Below are 23,767 nucleotides of genomic sequence, written 5' to 3' on the forward strand. Positions count from 1 at the left end.
GGACGTTCTTCCCGTCTCCCCACTCGGGGTTCTCGAAGGCTCCCATGGAGTCGGGATCTCTCGAAGCCCCAGAGGCCCCAGGGCTCGGTCTGGGCTACACTCCAGATGGAGGCCTCCAGGGCGGTCCAGAGCGGAGCTCCCCCTTCCCCGCACGCAGCCCTCTAGAAAACCAGGCAGTGGTGTCTTATAAAGTCCAACATACACTCATCACGCACCGCGATCCCACGCCTGGACATTTACTCAGGGGAAGCGAGGACTATGTTCACCCAGAAACCTTTGCATGAATGTTCACAGCAGCTTGACTTAGGATCGCCTCAAACCCGAAGCAGTTGAAACACCCCACAACGGCTGAATGAGCACAGGAATGGAGGTACGCACAGCACACAGTGGGACATCACCCAACACGCAGTGGAATGCCACCTGGCACATAGTGGGACGCCACCCGGCACAGTGGGACGTCACCCAGCACACAGTGGGACATCACCCAGCACACAGTGGGACGTCACCCAGCACACAGTGGGACATCACCCAGCAACAAAAAAGCCAGTTCCTCAAAGGCACTGTGCTGAGAGAAAGAGGCCACCCACACCCCGCATGACCGCACCTGTAGGACATTTTCAGAAAGACAACTGTCCGAACAGAGAGCACCTCTGTGCTTACTGGGGGTGGGGCAGCTATAACGGGGGAGCCGGAGGCAGTTTCACGGGCACATGGAAGTGTCCTGCTACCACATGGTCGTGGCGGTCACCCTGAATCTGTACAGGTGTTAAAATTCCTAGAATGTGCCCCAGAAGGTACGATTTTTACTGTACAATGAAATAAAAAATAAACTGTAAAAATGTAAAATCGGCTTCCTCAGGAAACTTCCCTCCCAGCTGTCCATAGGTGACCAGGTAAAATCTCCATCTATCCAGGGTCTCACGCCAGAATCCTAGGAGTCCCCTGGAAGCTTCCTGCTCCCCGTCCCCACCAGGCACACGGTTAGCCACTGCCAAAGCCCCCCCATCCCTAGACGGCCCCCAGCTACCCTCCTTCACTGCTGGAAACCGTCAGCCTTGGAAGAACCCGCCTAGTTTCCCTGCCACTCCTCGGTCCCTTCCCAACTCAAATGTCGAAGCATCAGAAATCAGATGACGTCACTTCCTAGCATCCTGCAAGAGCTCTCAAGGAACTTAGAATAAAACCAACTCCCTCCCACGGCTGCGGGACCGGCAGGATCCAGCCACGTCCCCTCTGCTCTTGTCCTAGGGCACTCACACACTCCAGCCGCGTCACACGAAGTTCTTAGAAGGCACCATGTGAGCGAAAGCAGGGCCTTTGCACGCGCTATACTCCTGCCGGGAACATCTCTCCCCCACCTGCTCCCACTCGCCCTTCATGAGGTTCTAACTCCTACTGCATGAAATTATTCGCAAGCCGGGTCTTCGCAGATGTGACTAAGACATCAGGTGAGGTGATGGGGAGTAAGGTGACCCTAATCCAACGGCGCTGCTGTCCTTCCAAGAAGCGCTCCAGCGAGCACGCCAGGCTGGGACAGGCAGCAGGGAGGAGACAGAGGCTGGGACCAGAGGGACGCCCGCGACACCCGGCTGGGCCAGCGGTCGCTGGCGGCCTCCGAAGCAGGGAGGGAGGCACGGACTGGTTCTCCTCTACCCGTTTCAGAGGACGCGTGGCCCTGTCCACCCCTCGATTTCGGACTCCACGCCTCCAGGGCTGTAAGGCAATACGTTTCGGTTTTTTTAAGCCCACCTGGTTTGTGCTACTTGGTTCTGGTGGCCTTAGGACACGAATAAAAGTGTGCATTAAAAATATCTGTGGAGGGGCGCCTGGGTGGCTCAGTGGGTTAAGCCGCTGCCTTCGGCTCAGGTCATGATCTCAGGGTCCTGGGATCGAGTCCCGCATCGGGCTCTCTGCTCAGCAGGGAGCCTGCTTCCCTCCCTCTCTCTCTCTCTCTCTGCCTGCCTCTCTATCTACTTGTGATCTCTGTCTGTCAAATAAATAAAAAAAAAAAAAAAAAATATCTGTGGAGGGGCGCCTGGGTGGCTCAGTGGTTTAAGCCTCTGCCTTCGGCTCAGGTCATGATCCCAGGGTCCTGGGATCGAGCCCCGCATCGGGCTCTCTGCTCAGCAGGGAGCCTGCTTCCTCCTCTCTCTCTTCCTGCCTCTCTGCCTACTTGTGACCTCTCTCTCTGTCAAATAAATAAATAAAATATTTAAAAAAAAAATATCTGTGGAATGAGTGACTATGATAGTGAGAAAACTCTCCAGAAATCCTTCTCCTTCAGCAAGAGAAAGGGGGGCACAGTTCTCCCGGTGCCGTCGGGGGGTCCACTCCCAAACCACCCCACATCTTGTGTGACTCGTCCGAACCAGGAGCCCTTCCTGCCCCCTGTACTGATGGAGGCCGCCAAATCTGGGCGGGGAGCAGAGCGGAGGCACCCAGGGGAGCCGCCCTGGGCAACGGACCGCCGCACAGTTCCCCAAGAACCCCTGTTCCCCCCAGTTCTCAGCAACGGACAACTCTGTCTTAATTGTGCACATCTGGTCTTCGGTGGGGAGGACGGCTCAGGGAGCTCAGCAGATCCAGACAAAGGGGCGTGACACACCCCTAACGAAATCCCCGTCCCCAGTGAGCGGAATTTGTTATACGTGAGTTTAAAAAAAAAACCAGCACACGAAGATGATGACTCTCCAAATACTCGGGATCACAGGCCCCCTTTGAGAACGGCCTCGAACCTGGGGCCCGACGGGCAGGCTGACCACTCACACCGCACACGACACCCAGCAAGTCCTTCGGGGGTCCTGGCTCCCAAAGCCCGCATGACCCTCCGGAATGCACACAGCCCCGGGGGCGAGGGCCTCTGGGATGGCGCCCCCCCCCGGCATTTCCCAGGCACAATGCCGGCCTTGGTACTTCCAGATGTCCCCCAGGCCCAGCCGCCGCCCCAAACCCTCTTCCTGGCTCCCCTCACTTACACCCCACGGTCACTGTCTCCATTTTACCAAGGTGGGAAAGGAGGCCCGGACAGCTGGTGTCACCTGCCCCGGGTCACAGCTCGGGCGGGATCTGCCCCAGACGGTGTGAGACGGAAGCCATCCACCGACCTGTTCCTTCTCCCGCTTTCTTTTTTTTTTCCCCCCAAGTTTCTGTGTATTTATGTTTTTAAGTCATCTCTACACCCAACATGGGGGCTTGAACTCCTGACCCTGAGATCAAGAATTTTCTTTCTTTTTCTTTTAATTGAGGCAAAATATACATTACATAAAATTTACCATTTTCCCACTTTTAGGTGGCTCAGGGGCAGGAAGTACCTTCACGTTACTGGGCAAGTGTCTGTGCGGTCGGCCTCCAGAATATTCGCATCATCCCAAACCGCAACTCTGCCCCCGCCTTCCCCAAGCCTTTATGTTGTGTTCTGCGGCTCTGATCCTGACTTCTCCAGGCACCACATCTGAGCAGAGGGAGACAGCACCTGTCCTTCTCGCGTCCAGCTTATCTCACTCGGCCTCGTGTCCCCGGGGCTCCCCCGCGTCGTAGCAGGGTCATAACTCCCTCGTCTTCCCTGCTTTCTCACTTACACCTAGGAGAGAAACTGCTCTGCCTCGAGCGGGGGCCCAGCATTTACAGGAGTTCACACACTCCCTGCAGAAAGGCCCGGGGAAGAGTCTAGCAGGAGGGCCAGGCCCGCAGGCTGGGGGGGAAGGCGCCTCTCTCTGATGCACACCCCGCCTCCACCCACTGTCCTCTCCGCTCACACCCAGAGCAGAAACCTTCCCTCTGAGGTTTCTATCCTCATCCTGAGTTCCGTCCATCTCCAGTTACCGGGTGATCAATAGGGACAGGACGTTTGTGGGAGAAGATAAGAAAGCGAGATGTGGGGAAGAGGGGGAGGGGACAAGACCAGGTGGGTGTCAGCCAGCCCAGGGACTCAGAGCAGAAAGTGGCGAAGCCGGGAGGCTCAGCCAGTCCGGGGTCAGACGTGCGCATCCGGGCCCAGCTCTGTCTCTGGGACAGAGCTTGTCTCCTCCCGCTCCAAGGTCCTCCTGGGTGAAAAGGCAGTGAGGACCCAAGGCCTGTAATCTAACACCCGCTGAATTTCTGAGTGTGTCTACAAGCTCCTGCTCACTTAATCAACATTAATTATTGTTGTATGGAACAGGTGCACAGGACCTTAATGTGACCCACGGAGCTCTCTCCATCATCTCCCACAAACACCACCCTGCTGGGTTTGAATACCTCCAGGAACAGGGAACTCGCTCCTCCTTCCCTGTCCCCAGATGATAAAGGCCTAGCTGGCCTGGTTCCCTGGAGCCTCCAAGAATTTTTTTTTTTTTAAGATTTTATTTATTTATTTGAGAGAGAGGCAGTGAGAGAGAGCATGAGTGAGGAGAAGGTCGAGGGAGAAGTTGACTCTCCATGGAGCTGGGAGCCCAATGCGGGACTCGATCCCGGGACTCCAGGATCATGACCTGAGCCGAAGGCAGTCGTCCAACCAACTGAGCCACCCAGGCGTCCCAACCTCCAAGAATTTTCTGAGCAGGGGAATTTGCCCTGGTCAGGGCTTGGGGCCGAGAACAGGATGACCCCTGTCTATTCTCTGTTCTAGACCCAGAGTGGGCGGGACTGGCAACGCCGTTTTGCCGGTCCGCCCGAGCCACAGCCCCTGGGTGCCCACCCTGCTGGGGGCCTGCTGAACTCTATTAGTACAGAGTTTCTGCTCTCACAGCTGGGAGAGAACAGGGACATCTCAGCACGTGAGGGGCACACGGTCAGCTCAGAAGCTGCCCTGGGCCACCAGGCGTTTTTGTTGTACCTGCGCAGGGTTTTCAAAAATAATTTTGAAGTAGGTGCCAAAATTTTAAAAATCAAGAGATCTGGGGCGCCTGGGTGGCTCAGTCATTAGGTGTCTGCCTTTGGCTCAGGTCATGATCTCAGGGTCCTGGGATCGAGCCCTACGCGGTGCTCCCTGCTCAGCAAGAAGCCTGCTTCTCTCTCTCCACACTCCTGCTTGTGTTCCCTCCCTTGTTGTGTCTCTCTCTCTGTCAAACAAATAAATAAAATCTTAAAAAAAAAACAACAAAAAACGAGAGACCTTACATAGATACCTGCTGTCCGCCTTCTCTTGTAACCTCAGAAGACCTGGCAATCTTTGGTTTCTTGTTCTGTGAAGGGCCTGCTCTCCCCATTTCTCCACAGACCGCACCCTTCCCTGTTGTCTCTATGGGTCTGCATCACTCAGGGACATTGTCCTCTGGGCCCCTGTAGACACGTGGGCTTGCCACCGCACTGACCCGAGAATGCATGCTTCCCTGCATCTTTCCCGAGCTCCGGTTTCTGGGGATGGATGCCGTGGACTCCCACCCAGGCAGCGCTGGCCCCCCACGCCTCCCTCCCTTAACTCTCTTGCCACCTAGCCGGAGGAAGGGGATGCTGGATCAGCTCCGGGCACACACCAGCTCACTGAATCCTCGCCAGGAGCTGGGGAGGGAGTTACTGTATTTCCATTTTGCAGATAAGAACACTGAGGCTCAGTCAGATTAAGGAGATCTAGCTCATCAGTGATGGAGCCCTGCCTCTCCAGCTCGCTTGATGCTTTTCTGGACCTTGCTCCAAACTACGGGATCCGGGATCCGAGGCTCGTCGTGGTGGGTCTGGGGAACGCGTCATCTTAGAGAGCTCTCCTGTGGGGCGCCGGCCGGGTCTGGGCCATGCTGCGCTTGACCACTTGGGGCGGAGGTGAGGGTTCTGTCTCTGCTCCAAGGGCAGTAAAGGGATGATCAAGTTCCTCTCCACCCAGATGTCACCCTGGATCTGCTGCGCAGTTAAACCCTGATGCTCTCGGGCTCCACCCCTGAGCTTCCCCGCATGTGGAAGAGAAAATAGCTCCCTGCCCCCTCCCGCCTTCCAGGAACGGGAATGAATAGAGGTAGGTCCCCCCCTTTCCCTCTATCCCAGACCCAGAGTGGGCAGGAGGGGCAAGGCTGTTTTGCCGGGGCCTGCAGGGAGGTGGGGAGGCAGGGAGGTAAGGCCAGTGGGGACAGAGGTTTCAAGGTGCTGAAGCCTCTCCCTTCACCCCTGCTCTGTACTTGTTCCTCATTCCACAGGTCCCTGGGCTTTCTCCAGCTGCTTTACCCTCCTCCCCCGCAGCGGCCGGGTGTCTCTGCCCCCGCCACCCCCCAATCTGGGTCTCCCTTGAGAAACAGCTGACAACAATGGCAGGTTGGGAGCAACCACAGTACCAGAGACCTTTGATTTGGGAGGGGCAGGGGCTGGGGGTCAGTGAGATGGCCCTATACAGAGATGCACTTGAGCTTGGCCATGCCTGGGTTGGATCTTGGCTGTCTGGTGTTTAGTTTAGCTGTGTGATCTCCTTATACTCCCTGACCTCGGCCTCTGTGTCTGAAAACAGGAGGTGGAGGGGAGTGCTGTCTCTATAGGGAAAGCTCTACAAGGTGGGGATCAGGTCCGGCTTGCTCAATGTCACGTTCTCCGACTGTGGGATCTTAGCAATTCAATAACCCACTGGGGAGTCAAATGACTATTAATTTAATAAGAAAATGCCCATGAAGCCCTTAGCTTGGAGTTCAATGAGACTCAGTCAATGAGACTGTAGCAAATGCTCGGAAAGTATCGGCTACTATTGTTGGCAGGCTACAGGGGAAGCACTTGGGCCGTGAGACTCGGGGAATCCCAGAACGGGTTCAGTCTGAGATCCCAGAACCCGGGAACCCCCAGGTCCCCCAGGAGCCCACTCAGAAACATCAAGGGCACCGTCTGGGCGGTTCCTCCATACGCCTTTGCTGCCCCATCTTGTCTCCCTGGCCCTCTCTGGCTTCCTAGCACTGCTGTGCTTTCCCACCCGGAATTTAAAAAGGAAAAGCAGAGGAAGTCGCAGCCGTTTGCTGAACCATCTAACCAGACCTAATTAATCGATAAGCCAAGTTGCCACTTTCCTGCCAACCAACCTCCTGAAGAGTACTTACTCCATCGGTGAATTGATAGCCCTATTTTCGCCACCACTACGTCTGATCCCCGCCGCCCGCAGAGGCCGGGTGCCAAGGGGAGCCGGGAGCTGCTGAGTGGGGGCCGCCCTGCCATCCTGCCAGGGAGATGTGGTCTCCAGGTGGCCAGTCCTCAAGTTACAAGTGGGAAACTGAGGCCCAGAAAGGGGCACAGAAGGGTCAGGCTAGGACCTGTTCACCAGACCCAGATCGCCCAATGAGGTGGAAGGAGGGCCGTTGACCAGACTCCTGAAGATGGGGGTCCCTCTGCCGCAGCTAAAGGCAGATCAGAAAGGCGGCCACCATCCCCAGGTGTGGCGCTCTGGTCCCTACCACCACGTTGCTAAGCCGGCTGGGACTGCGGGTGGAGGAAGGGTCTTATACCAGCCACTGCATCCCCAGGGCAGGCAGAGGTCACGGAGAGGACCAGTGACCCATAGCCTGGACACGGATCACAGAGCTTCATCCTTGAGTCCGACCTTCCACAACAGTGCCCATTTGTCAGGTGGTTTCCAGAACATTCCTGATTTAACATATCCTGCCCCAAGTGGGGGAGGCTTAGAAGTCACAGGTGTCAGAACCGCAGGACCCCGCGTGTGCACCTGCCAGCCTTGACCCTGAGCCACCTCATCAACCACTTGCCTTTGCCTTGGCCCCCTCCCCCCCGTTATACACACGCAGAACCCACAGGAAATAAAGTGCAAACATGAGCTGAAAACGACAGCCCTACGCTGCAGGCAGGACCATCGCGACGGGTCAGCACACAAGACCATCGCGACGGGTCAGCACACAGCTCCCCGCCCTCGCCCCGAAGCCCTGAAGCTCTTTCTGCATCCAGACAGACTTTTTCCAGTGCCTCCCCGAGATGTAGAAACTACGCACACTGGTGTATTATGCATTTTCCAGAAAAGGTGTTATACCAGACACACCGTGCAACAAATTGCTTTTTGCTCTCATCAGCAATTCTATTCTTGGGGTCTTTGGAGCCTGCTGGGGAAAGATGCCCCCAGTGTATGTTGTCCCAGCGGAGCTCTTGGTGGGACCCCTGCCCACAGGGCCTAAGCCACGCTCCCAATCCTGATTAAGCCCCACGTTTAAGCCTGTTTAACTGTCACCACCATCCCATGAGAAGGACACGGTTGTTATCATCCCCATTCTACAGACTGGGAAACAGGGGGCACAGAAGGGTCCTTGTCCGGGGTCTCACAGCTAGTGGCTGGCAGTGCCGGGAATCCAGCCAGGCTGTCTGGCTCCAGAACCATGCTCCCACCCGGCGCACCAGTGTTCTCAGACTAGAGCACCCATCAGAATTCCCTGCATGGCTCACTAAAACACAGATTGCTGGGCCCACCCCAGAGGTTAGGATGCAGTAGGCCTGGTGAGGGGCCCGAGAATGTACATTTCTAGTAACTTCCAAGTACCGCTGAGGCCGCCCATCCAAGAGTCAAACGAGGACAGCGCCACACGGGGCTGCCCCCTATCGCTGAGCCCTCGCTGACCCAGGGATGAGCCTTCCCGGGATGAGCCTCTCCTGAGTGCAGACCACGGTGTTAGGGAGCTGGCTCAGGGGCAGAGGTTTTGCCCCCCCCCCCCCCCAGACCCACACGTTATCTGTTGAAGGAACAAATGACTCAGGTATCATGCAATCACTTAATCATCTGCCACCTTTCCTGGGGATCAAAGGCTTTGAGATAGCTTTTTGCCTCCACCCAAAGTGGCCTGGAGATATATTCTTCTCCAAAGCTGTGAGTAAAGGATTAGCTCAGCAGGTATGGGCTGTCCACACCCTGCACATGCCAAAGAAAAGTTTGGCCCTTTATCAGCCTCTGAGAAGTGATCTCTGAGAGGTCGGAATGTCTTGCCTGGTAAGAGTGTCTTTGTTTACCTGGGGCTTTGGGACACATTAGTTTGGTTGATGGTGATGATGCGATTTATGGCAGGGGCCCTCTAGGTCAAGGGATTGAAGACCAAGGTCAACCATACAGACGCTCAGCCATGCCTACACGATCTACTCTCAACAAAACACCCCGGACACTAAGGCGTGGGCAAGCTTCCCTGGCTGGTGCTACGTCACCCGTGTTATCATTCATCATCGCTAGAAGGACTGACCCCGGTCTGCGCGACTGCACTGGGAGAGAAAACCGGAAGCTTGCACTAGTATCTCCAGGAGCCCACCCACGCACCGTTTCAGGTTGCTGATTTTAACGTCTTTTCAGGGTGATGAACTGTAATCGAGAGTGTACTGTTTTGCGAGGTTCTGTCCTTCTAGAAAATCACTGAGCCTGAGGGCAGTCCCGAGGACCCCCAGACACAAGCACCGATTCAATAAGAAGCTGGACAGTTACAGAGTGTCTCCTGAGCGCCCAGGATTCGCCCAAGCCCTGCCCACACTGCCCAGCTCCACCGGTCTCTAGACCTTCCAGCTCTCCGGGCCCTCCAGAGGACATTATCAGCCACAATTCACCTCCCTTCATGGGAAAACCATGTGTCTTGTCTGTGCAGCCCGGGCCACCATAGACAGCCCCTCTGATGTAACACCAGGTACCACCCCAGGTACGAGATAATGTCCTAGGAGCCAGGTAACATCCTGAGTATCCGCGGACAGCCCCGGAACCAGGTAACATCCTGGGAAACAGGTACCACCCTGAGTACCAGCCAACGTCCCCAGAGCCAGGCGGCAGTCCAGGACCCAGGCAACGACCCAGCGCCCCCCAGCAGGTCTTCCTTACCTGCCAATGACCTCGATGTTGGAGATGGCATAGAAGTACTTGTAGAGGTTCTCCCGCTGCACGTAGGTGCCCCCCAGCGCGGGGCGCAGCAGCCGCATGCGCAGGTCCGTGAGGGTGAAGAACTCCTTGAGGCCCTTGGCGCTCTCCAGCCGGGTGTAGAGGTTGCCCATGTTGCGCAGGTCGGGGCCGGCGAAGATGGCCAGGCGGTCCCGCACCTCGAAGCGCACGTGCTTCTCCTTCTTGGAGCCGGCCCAGCGCGAGTACTCCTCGGTGCACAGCACGCGGTGCGCGCCCGAGGACGACAGGTCGCGGGCACGGCGTGCCACCATGCCGAAGGCCTCCATGCAGTCCTCCGCGTAGAACTGGTAAGGCTGCCACGTGCGCCCGTTGTCCAGGGACTTCTCCAGGACCATGACCGTGGGCCGGCCGTACTCGAAGGTCACCACCACGTCGTCCGTCAGCTCCACGCTCTTGTTCCACGAGAGGGTGATGTTGGCTTCCAGCGGGCTGGGGTAGCGGCTCCACGTGACGCTCTGCCAGTACGTGGCCAGGCCCTCATCCTCCCTGTCGAACATGAGCCGGGGCGGGTGGGCCAGGTCGGGGTTGGAGGCGTCACACTCGTTGCTGCACAGGTACGGGTTCTCCTGCGGGAGAGGAGACGGGAGGGGTGGGCGCCGACGGCCGGGGCGGGGCGGGGCCCGGGAGCCTCCAACCCACCCCGCCCCCACTGCGCACCGCCAGGGCGTCTGACCCCACGGGGCAGAGTCTCTGCTCTGAGGTCCGAGGTCCGGGCACCAGGAGCCTCCCCGGGACTGGTGATCTGTCCCCATACCCGCTCCCGAGGCCCCCCGTGGCTCCTAAAGTCCCGCCTATTTAATGCAACTCTTCAGTCCGTCCTTCCACGGGACAAGCAGGCCCTGATCTCAGGCCCCCGGAGCGCTCCTGCCCTCCGCACCCGCTTGCCTGCGCTCCTGAGCCTTTGCCCGTGGTACTCCCTCTCCTCCCCGGACCTTTCCCCTCTGTCTGCCTTGAAAATTCCCACGCACGTTCTTAACTCTTCAGACATCTCCTACACCGAGACACCTTCCTGACCCTTAAAACTGCAGCATGAGAGCGACAGGCGTGGCGGTGGGAGAGGAAGTCAAAGTCCCGGCAAATACAGGAGCGCCAGGCACCTGTAACCTGCCGGTTACAGACCTCGTGGTCTCATTTCTCCCGTTTGCTGTCTCACCCCCCAACAAAGAACGCGATTATTAGCTCCACGCTCCCGATGAAGGAACCCGGGCTCGGGAAGGTGGGGGGCCCTGACCCAAGGCACCCACCAGGCGCTGGGAGCCACACCTGGGCCGCTCTGCTGCAGAGCATGGCAGTCAGGCCCGCCTCTGCCCTGCGGCCCGTGTGCCCACCTCGCGCGGTCAGGGCCCTGAGTGCCTGTAGGCTCATCTCAAGGGGGCGAATCATTTCCGGGGCTTTGGCACAGGCCGGGCAGGCTCAGGGGCGGATGCTGGCTGCGGGACACAGGGCAGTGCCCCCACTTCCTTTCTCTCCTCCCATCCTACCCTGAGAAGGCTGGCAGCCCCCTCCTGGGCCCCGCGGGCATCCGCCGTGGCTCCCTTCCCTGACGGTGCAGATCCATTCCCCGAGTCTGCCCACAGCGTGAACTCGCTCGGAGGCCTGGAGACGTCACCCATGTAGGGACTGCCCGGGGCTGGAGGGGTGACTAGGAGGAGCACAGGGGATTTTCGGGCAGTGAAGCGATTCTGTGCGACACGGTATGGTGGAGGCAGGACGCCGTGCATTGGTCCAAACCCACCGGCCCGACGACACTGAGAGCGGCCCTTGATGGACCCAAGGGCTCTGGCTGACGGTAACCATGGGTGTCGCTCATCAGCGGTGACAAACATATCAAACCAGTGCGAATGTGAGTGGCAGGGGGGAGGCAGGGAAGCACTGGGAACTCCCACCACAGTAAGCCTAAAACTGCTCTAAAACAGGGTCTGTTAATTAAAAAAAAACCCCAAACTCTCATGAAGAACCACAGCGCCCGGACCACTCACATCGCTTTGTGATGAATATTTCACGTCTCTGGTTTGCTCAGAGACAAACAGCTTAGATCTGAGTTAAAGTCTCCCACTCCCAAATGAGCCCCTCGGCTCCCACGGGGTGTGGGGTGGTCTCACTGCTTCCCTGGGGGGCTGAGCTGAGGCCCCCACCGGCAACACCACGGCAGCCTTGCTGCTGATGCCCTTTATGGAGGACACGCTCCGGGGCTGCCCAGGGGTCCTCGGTGGGCAGGCTGGCCCAGGGTGTGACTGAGGCAGGTTCCACAAAGCCCTCCTCGACCAAAATAGCTCTGTCCTTGGTCCCCTGTGGTGCCACCGTTCACCCCACCTGGTCCGGGCCTGCTGACTCTTAGGACTCGCAAACCTCAGGATGCAAGGGGTTTACCGCCGAGTCCAAGGCCTCGTTCAGCAGATGGGGAAACTGCTGGAGGCCCGGGACTAGGCAGGACTGGCCCAGGCCTCCTTGACAGCGGGTGGTGTTGGAGGAGGAAACTGTTCCTGTCCCAGACAACCTCGGGGCTGTCCTGAAACGCTGGTGTCCTCACATGCTTCCCGGCAGGGAGAGAGGTCTAGCTTGTAGGTCCCAGCTTCCCTGAACTCCAGAGAAGTAACCCTGCACTGTCACCCCGAATGGAAAGGGGCTGAGAAGCCCCTGGGGTTGGCTCACTGGCCTGCAGAAGCCAGGCCTGGTGACTAAAGGAAGCAAGCCTGCCTGTGGGGTGGGGGACAGCGCCTGCCCTGGTCCCTCGGCCAACAGCGCTGAAGGACACCCAGTCCGGAGGCAGAATGGGCTCCGGTCATGGTCATGCCATCTGGGATAGAGTTGCGCCAGAGCTCACGCACGGACACCGGGGGCAGGAGGACAGAGTTTGCCCCTAGGTTGGCATCCCTGCCCACCATCCAGCGACCCCCTCTTCTCGCCCCCTGGTCCCCTTCCACTGCCCCCGGCACCTTGTTGGGGGCTGAACTGTGTCTCCCTAAACCTCAGGATGTGGGAATGTGACTGGTTGGAGAGAGGGCCTGACAGAGGCCGTCAGGGGGGTCGTGACCCAACACAACTGTGGTCCCTGAAAGAGAGGAAATTGAGATCTGTCGAGGGACACAGAGGCGAGTGTGCACACAGGAGGAGGGCGGCACCTGCCTGCCCCGGGGAGGGGCCTCTGAGGAAACCAGACCCGCCCTGGTCTTCAAGGGTCAGGCAGACTTTGATCTTAAGATTCTGGCTGCCAGAGCCCGGAGCAAACAGATCTCTGAGGCTTACACCACCTAGGCCCTAGCAAACCAGCGCCCGCCCATCTCAACGCTGCGGCGAGGGGAAGGTCAGGGCGGGAGGACTGATGTGTGAGTTTTTGATGATTTCCGCAGCGCCTCTGTCTGGAGCGTTGCTCTCCAAGCCTGGTTTCGAGCACACGGGTACCGGACATCAAGATGCCTTGCCCACCCCGATAACTCCTATCCACCCAGCACCCAAAGCTGTGCCTTTTCTCTGGCTGCCTCAACCCCTCTTACCTCTGAGCTTATGTTCCCGCAGCCACTCTCCCTCCTCAACGTTTTCAGAGCCCTCCCCCATGCGCCTCCTCCAGGAAGCCCTCCTCGCCTGACTCCCTATTTAAACCCAGTTCACTTGTCACCCATCATGGGATGTCTGTGGTTGTCTGGGACAACGTGGCAAATCCTCTGTACAGGGCCTGGGCCTCAGTAGCTGCTCACTCAATTATAGTTATTACTGTCATCCCATTAATTAGTCCTTAATATAATGGTGATTGGATTAGTATTACTGTATCTCATATTGAATGCTGGTATTATTCCTGTCACGCCCGGACTGCTGGGAATCACCCCACACCTCCCCTTCCCCCAGTCCTTCTTCATCCCCCGTCCGAACGTCCCTCACCCTGACCAGCCTCCTGGCAGTCCCCACCACGGGCCGTGGGATCCCACACAGCTCCCGGCAGTGCTGGCCTGTCTGTCACCAGCAAGACTGACACGGCCAGCTCTGCCAGGGGACGGGGGTCCGGCCCGGCTGCAGACACCACGTTGCCATCACCTGCGGGGCCCGCTGGCCCCCCGCCCCCCCGGCCCGGGAAGCAGATGGTCAGAAAGTAATGAATCAGCCTGTGTATTTACCAGCCCCGCGCCTGCTGCTGGGCGGGCTTCATCAAGAGCGAGCACGATAAATAAATCCCCAGCCATGGCCAGCACAATTCTCTCCCTCTCCCTCCTGTTTTTCTTCTGCCTTGCACCGCCCTCCCGCCCCAAGATCTTGGAATTCCATTTAACCGTTTCGGGGTGCGGGGTGCATCTCCTGCTCAAGGCGCTGTCCCTGCTGAAACGGCAGCTCTTCCCCTGGCTTTCCTTCTGTTCCCCCCTAGCGAAGGTTTCCGAGGAGGAGCCTGGGGCTGGGAGACCAGCTGACCCCCAGCCCCCACCCCCAGAGCTGTGGCTCAATCTGACAGCTCATGACGGCAGGTGGGAGGGACGGGCCGGGCTGGAGGACCCACGGCTGCGTGCCTTCTCGGTCTGCACATGTCCACCCATCTCCATGAGATCAGACTAATCATGAAACAATCCAGACAACTCCTGACTTAAAGCCAGAGAGAAAGTTAGGGGTGTTGGAGGCACCCCTAAACTTTTTAGGATGTTACCAAAGCCAACATTTGATATTATTGAAAGCAGTAATTATTTTTTTAGACAGTTCATAAATATTTCCCCAAAAGTAAATAAATAAAAATCATACCCGATTCCATCTTTGAAAGTTTCTCCCCCCAAAATGTGTAACACACCACATTTTCTATGCAAATTCTGGGGACTCATGGGGTCCCATAGTCCCAGTGAGGAACCCCGGTTCTGGAGCAGTTAAGGAAACTGGCTTTGGGGTCTGAAGGTCCTGGTTTAATCTCAGCTCTATCCATTGAAGCTGTGTGACCTTGAGGAAGTTGCTTGACCTCTCTGAATATGTAGTCTCTCATCCAACAGCATGTGAAATGATGTGTATGAAATACCTAGAAAACCTCTCCAAATGGCAGCAATAATTATTGCAGAGCAGCTCCCGATACGCTAGCTCAGGGGCTTCCCCAGCAACCTTCAATGGAAAGAAGGAAGGTGGAGGTCAACCGGCTCATTCACGGTAAAAACCAGGACTTCACACCAGACACAGACTGCCTGGGGGACTGCGGGCTCAGAAGTGCGTAATGACCATGACATTCACCGAGTTCGAACCAGGTGCCAAGGCTGGGCTAGGCACATCACAGCCATTCTGCATGGTAGCTTCCCAGCAACCCCTGGTGGGCGGGGGGCAGGGCTGCAGAATTATGTCCTCTTCACAGACCAAGAATCCGAGTACCTGCCAGCCCCACGTCCCTTCCTCTGAACAGAGTGGGACTAGCCAAGGAGATCTTGGGGAAACCAAGTCTATCCTATCATGGCTTCACTGTCTCTACAGACACACCAAGGCAAGTCACCTGCAAGGTTAGGTGGTGGGGGTGACTGGGAGCGGTGAAGGCAGGGGTGCAGGGCGAGGGGAAGGCAGACAGCTAGGACAACAGCGCCAGGGAAAGGGGTGGGAACAGATCCCCGGAGACACTGAGCAGGAGTCGCCTGGAAAGAACTCTTCTAGGGAGAAACCATTTCATACCACGAATTTCAGACCTTACAATGGTCTCTTGAATGCTTTTGCTCCCGCGCTATTTTCTGTGCAAAGGGTACAGCTGGGAGTCAGAGGCCAGGCTGTAAACAGTGCAGACGAGCTCCGGGCAAAATAATATAATTGAGTGGGAAAGTTGACTATTAGCAGGGACGCTGGTAACCGAGCCCAGGGGAAGTCTGGCTGTTTGGACCTCTGGGCCCCTACCAAGGAGCCTGGGCAGGGGCGGCCACCGGAGTCGTAACCGAGTCTCGGGCAGAGGAATAAACAGCTCTGTGTGGACGAGCCCTGCATCCTAACCTGCGTCGAGATGAAATTTCAGTCGCTGGGCTCCGATGGGGCGGGTCTGGGGAATGTGAGCAGCCGCGCGCCAGAACATGGTGGGTATGGGTAGGGCCCTTCGATTCGTAGCGGGATGAGCAGGGACAGCCCTCCTCCAGGCTCCCCCCAGCCACGTACCAGTCTCTCCGCTTCCCAGAGTTGAGTCTCAACTCCTGTTCTGCAGGGGAAGTGGCGTGAGGGCAGTGGCCTCATCGGCTTCCTTCCCCACGGCAGCCAAGGCCCTGGCCCTCCTGGGGGCTCCTTGGGAGACCTTGGTGGAGTGGATGGAATCCAGGGGCGAGCGCAGGCTGACTCCTCCGGGCCCTTGTGAGAACGACAGCAGGTGCCGCGTGGCAAGCACCTTGCGCGGCCCCAGCTCCCCAGCGACGGGGGGAGGGACAGCATCCCGGCCGGCACCAACCCTGCGGCTTGAGCACAAAAGCGGGGTCCACGCCCTGCCCGTGCGCTATCCTGGAAGATGGGGTCCTTCCATTTGCACTCTGTGAATGAGGAAAGGCTGAGCAATGTCTCAAGGTCACACTGCTTCCCAGTGGCCGAGGTGGGACCAGAAGCTGGGGAGTCGGGCTCAGGGGCACTTCAGGAAACTCTGCCCTTCACCCAGAAGGGAAGGACACGCCGCCCCCAGACCTGGGCCGCTCCCTCGAGACTCGGGTTCCACCCGGAGGCAGACAGCCCATCGCTCTGCCACCCAGGCGTGTGGGCAGGCCCAGGGAACAGTTTAGCAGCTGACAGATTTTTTGGAACCTGTCTGCCGAGTTGCCAACTGAACCGTCTCGTGCTCAGCCCGTCAACCCCGGCACGGCTGGAGGCATCTGCCTGTGGGAGGCGGGAGGCGGCCAAGGGGAGCCCTAGGGAGGGGTGGCGGGGGACACCAAGGGGGAGGGACGTGGGGCAGGGGGCTCTGAGGGTCCATCCAGGCACCGCCAGCTCCCTCTTGCAGAACCGGGCTCAGGGAAGGGCAAAGGTGGGGGAAGCCCGCCGGTAGCTGAACTGGCCCCAGCCTCCACCCTGCACGACGCTTCTAGAACTCTGGGGGACTCTTTCAGCCTGGGCAGGTGTGTAGGTCAATAATAAGTTCCCTGGCCCGCAGCATCATGGAGCTGGGACACAGGAGACCGTTCTTAACCACCACGTATGACCTTGGGTGGGGCCCTGCCTTACCCGTGCCTCAGTTTCCCCACTCATGAAAGGATCGCGCTCTGACCCTGACCTCCCCAGTCCACGTTCCTCAGTCCCCCACACCGTTTGGCATCCCCACCTCTACTCCAGGGAGAAAGCTGGGGTGTCGGGGGAATTCTCCCTAACAAATTATTTCCTATTTATTGGTAAGAGAAGTCGCAGCAGGATAAATTATTAACAAAGCAGAAACGAGATTCTGTTGGGAACGGATCCTAATTCCAGCTGCCCTGCCGGTCTCTCACCTCCCCCCGCCCCGAGACTCCCCCTCCCGCTCCTTCGGTGGTTCCCCGGACCCCGTCCCTGTTACTCTCCCTCTCTCCCTCCCTCTGCCTGCAGGGTTCTCTCCCCTTCCCTTTCGGGTTTCTGTTTGAGCCGAAGCCTGGACCTCAGCAAGGTCATCCCCCTCCACCCCCTCCCGTGAATCAGCGGAAACCACCAGAACGCTGTTTCAGGGCTGGAGCGGCAGCTGGCCAGGGAGGCTCCTCTTGTTGGGGTGGGGTTTGCTGCTGTTGGGTTTGGTTTCTTGTCAGGAGTGTTTCTTCCCAGCCCAGCCACTACCCATTGGAAAGGCCGGGGGCCTGAACAAGGGGTCTTCCCCGGACTCATCTGCCCTGGCAATGAGCATCCAGAGGCCACGGAGACAGCCACCCTCCTCCCCACACCAGGTCATGCCCAGAGCTCGACCCTGAACCGGCCACAGTGGGCATCTCCTAATCAAGGGGCCACATTAGACCCCCCGAACCTGCCCTGTCCTCAGGTCTTCAGCTGCCCAGAGCACCTCTCCTCTGCCCCAGTTCCCCAAATTGTTTGGGAGGAGAGGGAGGCCTTTCACTTCAGCCCTGCCCACAACTGACCTCCTTCCAGAACCTTCCATGACTGGGGCTGGACTCTAGGCCAGCAGGGACCAGGTCTTGCCCACCCTTGCTCTACACCCCCAGTGACTATTTGCACATAGTGGTACTTGCTAAACGTTCCTACCCCCGCAACTGGATCTCATAAGAGTGTACGTGAGGGGCACTTTCTCGCTTGCCTCACTCCATCTCATCGCTCTGGTGCGGCTCAGAGAGGGTAAGCGGCCGGCCCAGCGCCACCCAGGGAGGACTGCGTGGGTAAGTGACTACTGAGAGTTGGGGAGTGGCAACGAGCCTGGACGCCAGGTCCGCAGTTCCCTACCCACCTCCGGCTTCCCCACCAGACACAGCCAGCAAGACCTTCTGCGGACCCGAGGGCGTCAGGCTGCCCTGGAGGACTGTCCAGGAGAGGGTCAGGTGCGGAGTCCCGGGCAGGGGGGCAGGGATGCAAATGCCCAGTGCTGCTCTCCAGGATCGCAGACCCGGAAGGACCGATTTCACAGCTGAACGGTCAGAGGGGACGGGCGACATCTTGTCAGGGCTCTGGTTGACCAGACAAGAGTTCGTCTCTCCAGGAGCTTAAACTCTTGTAGTGGTCTCCCCCCTTATCCACAAGGGATACTTTCCAACCCCCCAGGGGATTCCTGAAAACCCAGATAGTACCAAGTCCTACATATACTGTATTATTCCTGTATGGACGTGCCTATGGTAAGGTTTAATTTATAAATTAGACACCGTGAGAGATTAACAATGACCGATAATAAAATAGAGCAATATAACCAAATACTGGAACAAAAGTTACGTGAATGCGGCCTCCCTCTCTGCACATACCTTCCTGTGCTCTCCCCTCGTGTGAGACGATGAATCAAGGGCAGGGACGTGGGCGTGGGGACGAAGCGTTAGGCTACTAGGGACCTTCTCACTACGCGCCAGAAGGAGGATCACCTGCTTCCAGACCTTGGTTGACTGTGGGTAACTGACACCACGGAGAAGGTGGGGGTGGGGCACAGCTGTACTGTTTAAAAAAACATTAGGAAAAAAGGATACGTTCTGTTTTGCCCTGGGCGTGTGTGGGTTCTTCCCACAGTCAGATTTCTAGAATGTTTGGAGTGGGAGGTTCTATCCCAACTGAAGAGAGCCTGGACTGATCTGTGTGGCCCCCCCACAAGGGCACGTCTGCACCCCAGCCCCTCACCTGGCAGAACGTAACTGACCAGACCTGTGTAGACTCTGAGTCAGACAAGGAATGGCTCCCCTGCCATTTGCATGCCCCCAGGGACAGGGGCTCATTACCACAAAAAGCAGAAAGACCAAACTAGAGGGCTTGCTCCCTAGAAAGCTTGGCAATATATCGGGCTCACACTCCACATAGTCTCTTTGTTCCAGGCCCCCTTTCTTTTCCATGCTGGTCCTGTGTTCTCTGGTCACTCTGTAAACACTTTCTAATTGATCTGGAAAAGAACTGAGAGAAGCAGGATTCGCCCAAGCTCTCCTCCTCCCCCATGCCAAGAGCTCAAAAACGCTTCCCCACCAGGGCCAGCAGGAAGGCTCAGCCGCTGGCCTTCTCCTGCTGGGCAGGGACGCAACCTGTTCAGCCCAGGACGGCCTGCCTGGGCGCTGCGGAGCTGCTCTCCGCTCCCCCCTTCCCGCGCACCCCTCTCCCCCACGGCTCGCCACCCAAACAGCCGACACTGTCACTTAATCCCTCTTTAAAAAGTAAAGAAAAGTAAAGAAGGGGGAGACGGGAGGATGAAAGAAAGAAGGAGAGAGAGAAAGGGAGAGAGAGAGAGACTGGGCGGGAGGGGGGCAGGGTGCCCGGAGGAGAAAAGCCGCGCCCCGAGAAGCCCAGTAAAGTGCATTATTGATTCAGGACTCAGAAAATGCTTAGAGAGTAGGAAAAGCGTCCCGCTCTTTAAAAGCTTGTGCAAAGCCTAAGCCAGACACACGCAGCCTTCCCAAAGAGGGCCTGCTCTGCTGACATGAATATTTCATCACGGAGGAGAAAAAACTGGCCTGGAGGATTTAAACACCGGGGTGGGGGTGGAGGGCAGGGTGTCGAGGGGCGCCCTCCTCCTCTCCGGGAGCAGCCGGTGGCTTCCCAGCCGGAGAACAGAACAATGGGGCCTGGTGGTCCCTCACGAGGCCCGGGAACCGGGGGCGGGGCGGGGGCAGAGCACCCACGGAGAGGGGCGGGCCCAAGAGGGGTGAGGTCGAAGCCCCTCCCCCAACCTTTGTCCGGCTGCCCCATCCCCCACCAGACGCCCAGTATAAGCCGCCAGTAACCCCAGAGGCTGCCCCTTCCCGCACAGTCCAAACCCGAACGTCCCCGACCTTCCCCTGCCCCTCCCTGCCTTCGGCTTCCACGCTGAGTATTGCTATTTGCGCCGGACACCGTGATCCTGACTTTTCCTGCAAAACTGCATTTCCTCTGTCCATGACAATCCTGTGAGCTAAGGCACAACTCCGAATTCTGTTTTTCCGATGACGAACGGGGGCCAGGAGAGCCGGGCCACGTGGCCAGCCTCACTTTGGTGAGCAGAAGGCAGAACCGGGGTTAGAAGTTCCAAATCACGCCCTCGGTGGGGAGCCTAGCACGCGGCCGGCATCTCCGTGCGGCGTCACTGCCCGGTTTAGGGGCAACGGACGGATTTTCGCACCACAGATGGCTCTACAAACTGTTCTGTGGTCCTACTGAAGTCATTTTCCTGCCTCGCGAGTCCTCTGGGCTCTGCTTCCTCTCCTGATGCCCCCGCCCTACCCCTGCCTTTCAGCATGGGGCAGCCTGTCTGGAGCTCCTCCCCTCCAGCCCGAGGGGGTGTCTGCTTGGCTGTCCCTTCCTCAGGGCCTGCATCCCTGGCCACTGCCCTCACCCCCCGCCGGGCCCCCAGCCTGGAGATGAGCACTGTCACTTTTCCTTAGCACCATCTGGGGCCAATGTGTGCTCCCGGAAGGTGGAGCCCAGTACCTGTAAGGCGCTGAATTAAGGCTTGCAGAGTGACTCCCCCTCCTTGGCAGGTCCCTTGTCTGGGTCCTCCAGATGCCATAGGAAAGTCTCCGGAGTCCATACAGCACCCAGACAGATGGGGATGGGTGGGGACGGCAGTGCCAACAACCGCAAGCTGGGACCGGCAAGGGTTTCTCCCTCCTGGTCTCCAAGGAGTTAAGGAGCGGTGGGGCAGAGGACAGAGGAAGGACTCCCAGGCCTGCTCCACCAGGACCCAGCTGGGCACACCTGGACAGGTGCGGCACTCTGTGCAGGAACCGTTTGGTGAGGGGGGGGGGGGGAGTGGTAAGACTGAGCCAGCAAGATTTCATTCATCTACTTATTCGCTTTTTCATCCACTATTTCGGAATGTCCGCTGTGTGCAAAGTCGTCGTGGGGAAGCAGCGATCAGACCTGGCTGCTCATCAGAATTCCTGGAAGAGGAGGGTAGGCAAATATTCCCGGGCTCTAAGGCCAGAAATTCTGCTCCAGACTGAAAGCCAACCAGCCAACCCACCAACCCTGTCTGCAGGCACTCGGATGCCCCACCAGACTGGGGAGCCTGGTGCAGCTGATCCGAAGAAGGGCGCCGATTCTATGCCAGGAGCCCCACTTTCACCATCACCCCCATAGGTGAGGAGGGACCTGAGGCCCCCAGAGGCCAGGCACTGACTCAAGGTCGAGTAACCCGGACACTCTGAGCTCTTAGGAGAGCACTGAGCCCTCTGCGGTGACCCCAGAAAAGCCACCTGTGGCTTGGTCCCCACACATGGCCCAGATGACAAGCCTGGATGGGAACTGGCTGGGATGGTCAGCAAGCCTTCCTCGGGAAGGTGGGATTTCCGGCGGGCCTGGAAGAAGGGTGGGCGAGGTGTGGACAGGTGGAGGGAGGTTTAACTGGGCCGGGAGAGAAGTGTCCTGCAGCGTGAGGCCAAGTGAAGGGCAGACCGGTTGTGCAGAATTTGCACAGGGAGGGATGCAGGGAGAGAAGAGTTAATGCGCTTGGCAGGGCAGGGGCTGGTGGGGAGTGTGAGGGATAAGGGCAAAGGGGCGGCCTGGAGCCAGCGTCCATCTTGACATTGAGCAGCTGCCGGAAGGCCCTGACTCTCGCTGGCCAGCCCTCCTCCAAGGAAGAGGGGTTAAGAACCTGGGAGCGAAAGGCTCGGGACACCCAAGGGAAAGGCTGGCGTCCCACCGCCCCCCAAAGCCGGAGCAAGAATGGAGCGCCTGGGCTCAGGCACAAGGATGAGTTCTAAGAACAAACGCTCTCCCCTTCTGGCCTTTGAATTGAAAAGAGGACAAGACACTTCAGTCTGGAAGGGATCCCGTGCCGTCCTAGGAAAGGCCGCACATTCAGCTGTGCCTGGGAACACCTGGGAACTTGACTGAGCCCTGGCGCCCAGGCCCGCCCCAGGGACCCTGCGGGGGGCTGGCGGGGCCCCTGCCTTCTCCACCCCCCAAGAGTCCCAGCTGCCCACCTGGGTTTAGAGCCTTCCAGAAAGTCACTGCAGGGGTGAGGAGACAGGACTAGTGGAGGAGACAGGCACAAAATCGGAGCCGCTTTCCTGATGTGGAGATGCGGCTTATGGTGGTTCTCAGGTTAGTCTCGCCTGGGGGCACCCCGGACTGGCGGCATCACACCCTCGGGGTGGGTCCCGGCTCTCAGGCCGGATCAGCTGCCCAGGAAGTTCCAGCGTGCAGCCAAGGTTGGGGCCACTGGCCTCCGGACTCTGCCATGGAACAATTCTCCATCTGGGAGTAGCCCCGGGCCCCCCTTCTCCTCCTTCCGACCTCTGCCCTGTCCATGCCCGTCCCCCACGCTGAGAGGCGGCCAGATATTTGGGGAACCCCGGTGGGAAGGGGCGGGCTGCCCGTTCCACGCAGACGTGCCTGGTGGAAGGCGGACGCCACGCTCCCCCTCCCCGCAGCTCCCTCGCCCCTCTATTTTTAGGTCCATTACTGTCCATTGTTGGGTGTATTTCTTTTCCCACTCCTTCCCCAGAAAAACAGCTCGGGTTCCTCCAGGCAAAACCATCTCGCCTTCCCCAGAGCTGGTGCGTGGGAGCGTGCATGCTGCCAAACAGACATGATATAAGTGAATTATCAAGTAAGTGGATTAGCAGACCCCGCCATGTCTCAAAGGGCGGCGGGGGTGGGGCGGGGGGGGGGGGGTAACTGCCACCATCACTCACTCCTCCCCTGCCCTCCCTCCTCCAGCTGACAGGGACCATACGCTCACCCAGCGCAGAGGGCCACAGCACGCACGCGCACACACAGATGACAACTAGCTCTATCCATCTGGAGCCTTCTAAGACACCCAGAGTGCCTCACATCAGCTGCAGATGGCCCGGTTAGCAGCTAAGTGCTGGGGCCAGGCAGCCCAACGTAGAGGGGCAAAGCTCCTCTATTTCGATGCTGTGTGACTTCGGGAAAGTGCCTTAACCTCTCTGAACCTCAGGTTCCTTGTATTCAAAATGGATAAATATAGGATCCACCATAAGACTTCTGTGAGCGTTCGATGAGCTGTTTAGGTTGAGTGCTTGGTATACAGTAGGCACTCAATAAGTGTAAGCTGTTGCTTCTCTGAGGAGAAAGAGGTAAAATCAAGAAAACCCTCAGATAACAGGACCATTCAGTTACGAGAAGACAAACATTGGTTTTCCGGAGTGTAAGGGCCCCCAGAGGGACCACAGGGGTCCATGGGTGGACTCAGGGTGGTCTGGGAAGCCCCATGAGGATTTGCAACCATACGTGTGTGCCCTGCAGGTGTGTGTGTGTGTGTGTGTGTGTGTGCACGTGTGCACGCTGTTCCTGAACGAGCACCATGGATCCCCAAAGGCAGGAGCCCCTGCTCTGGGGTTTTGCTGCTGAAGTGTGGGTTGGGCTCCAGCTTGCTTGTCCCCTCTGGGTCCTCCTGCGTGTCTGGGACATTACTGGTTTTTCCCTTATCTCTCCCTCTCCTTCCCCTCTCTGGTTCAC

The 23,767-nt window shown here is 58.1% G+C and overlaps 1 protein-coding gene across 8 annotated transcripts in view; it reads right to left on the bottom strand.

Moving 5' to 3' along the window:
* The window catches only part of NTNG2 (netrin G2), a 66,083-nt gene that overhangs the window by 26,215 nt on the left and 16,101 nt on the right, over positions 1-23,767 (bottom strand). For all 8 annotated transcript variants that reach the window (XM_046022840.1, XM_046022843.1, XM_046022844.1 and 5 more), the window contains one exon: positions 9,731-10,374. In XM_046022840.1, coding sequence (XP_045878796.1) covers positions 9,731-10,374 — 644 coding nt within the window. The remainder of the gene's footprint in view (positions 1-9,730; positions 10,375-23,767) is intronic.

The sequence above is a fragment of the Meles meles genome, chromosome 11 (genome assembly GCF_922984935.1).
Source record: "Meles meles chromosome 11, mMelMel3.1 paternal haplotype, whole genome shotgun sequence".
NCBI classification, from domain to species: Eukaryota; Metazoa; Chordata; class Mammalia; order Carnivora; family Mustelidae; genus Meles; species Meles meles.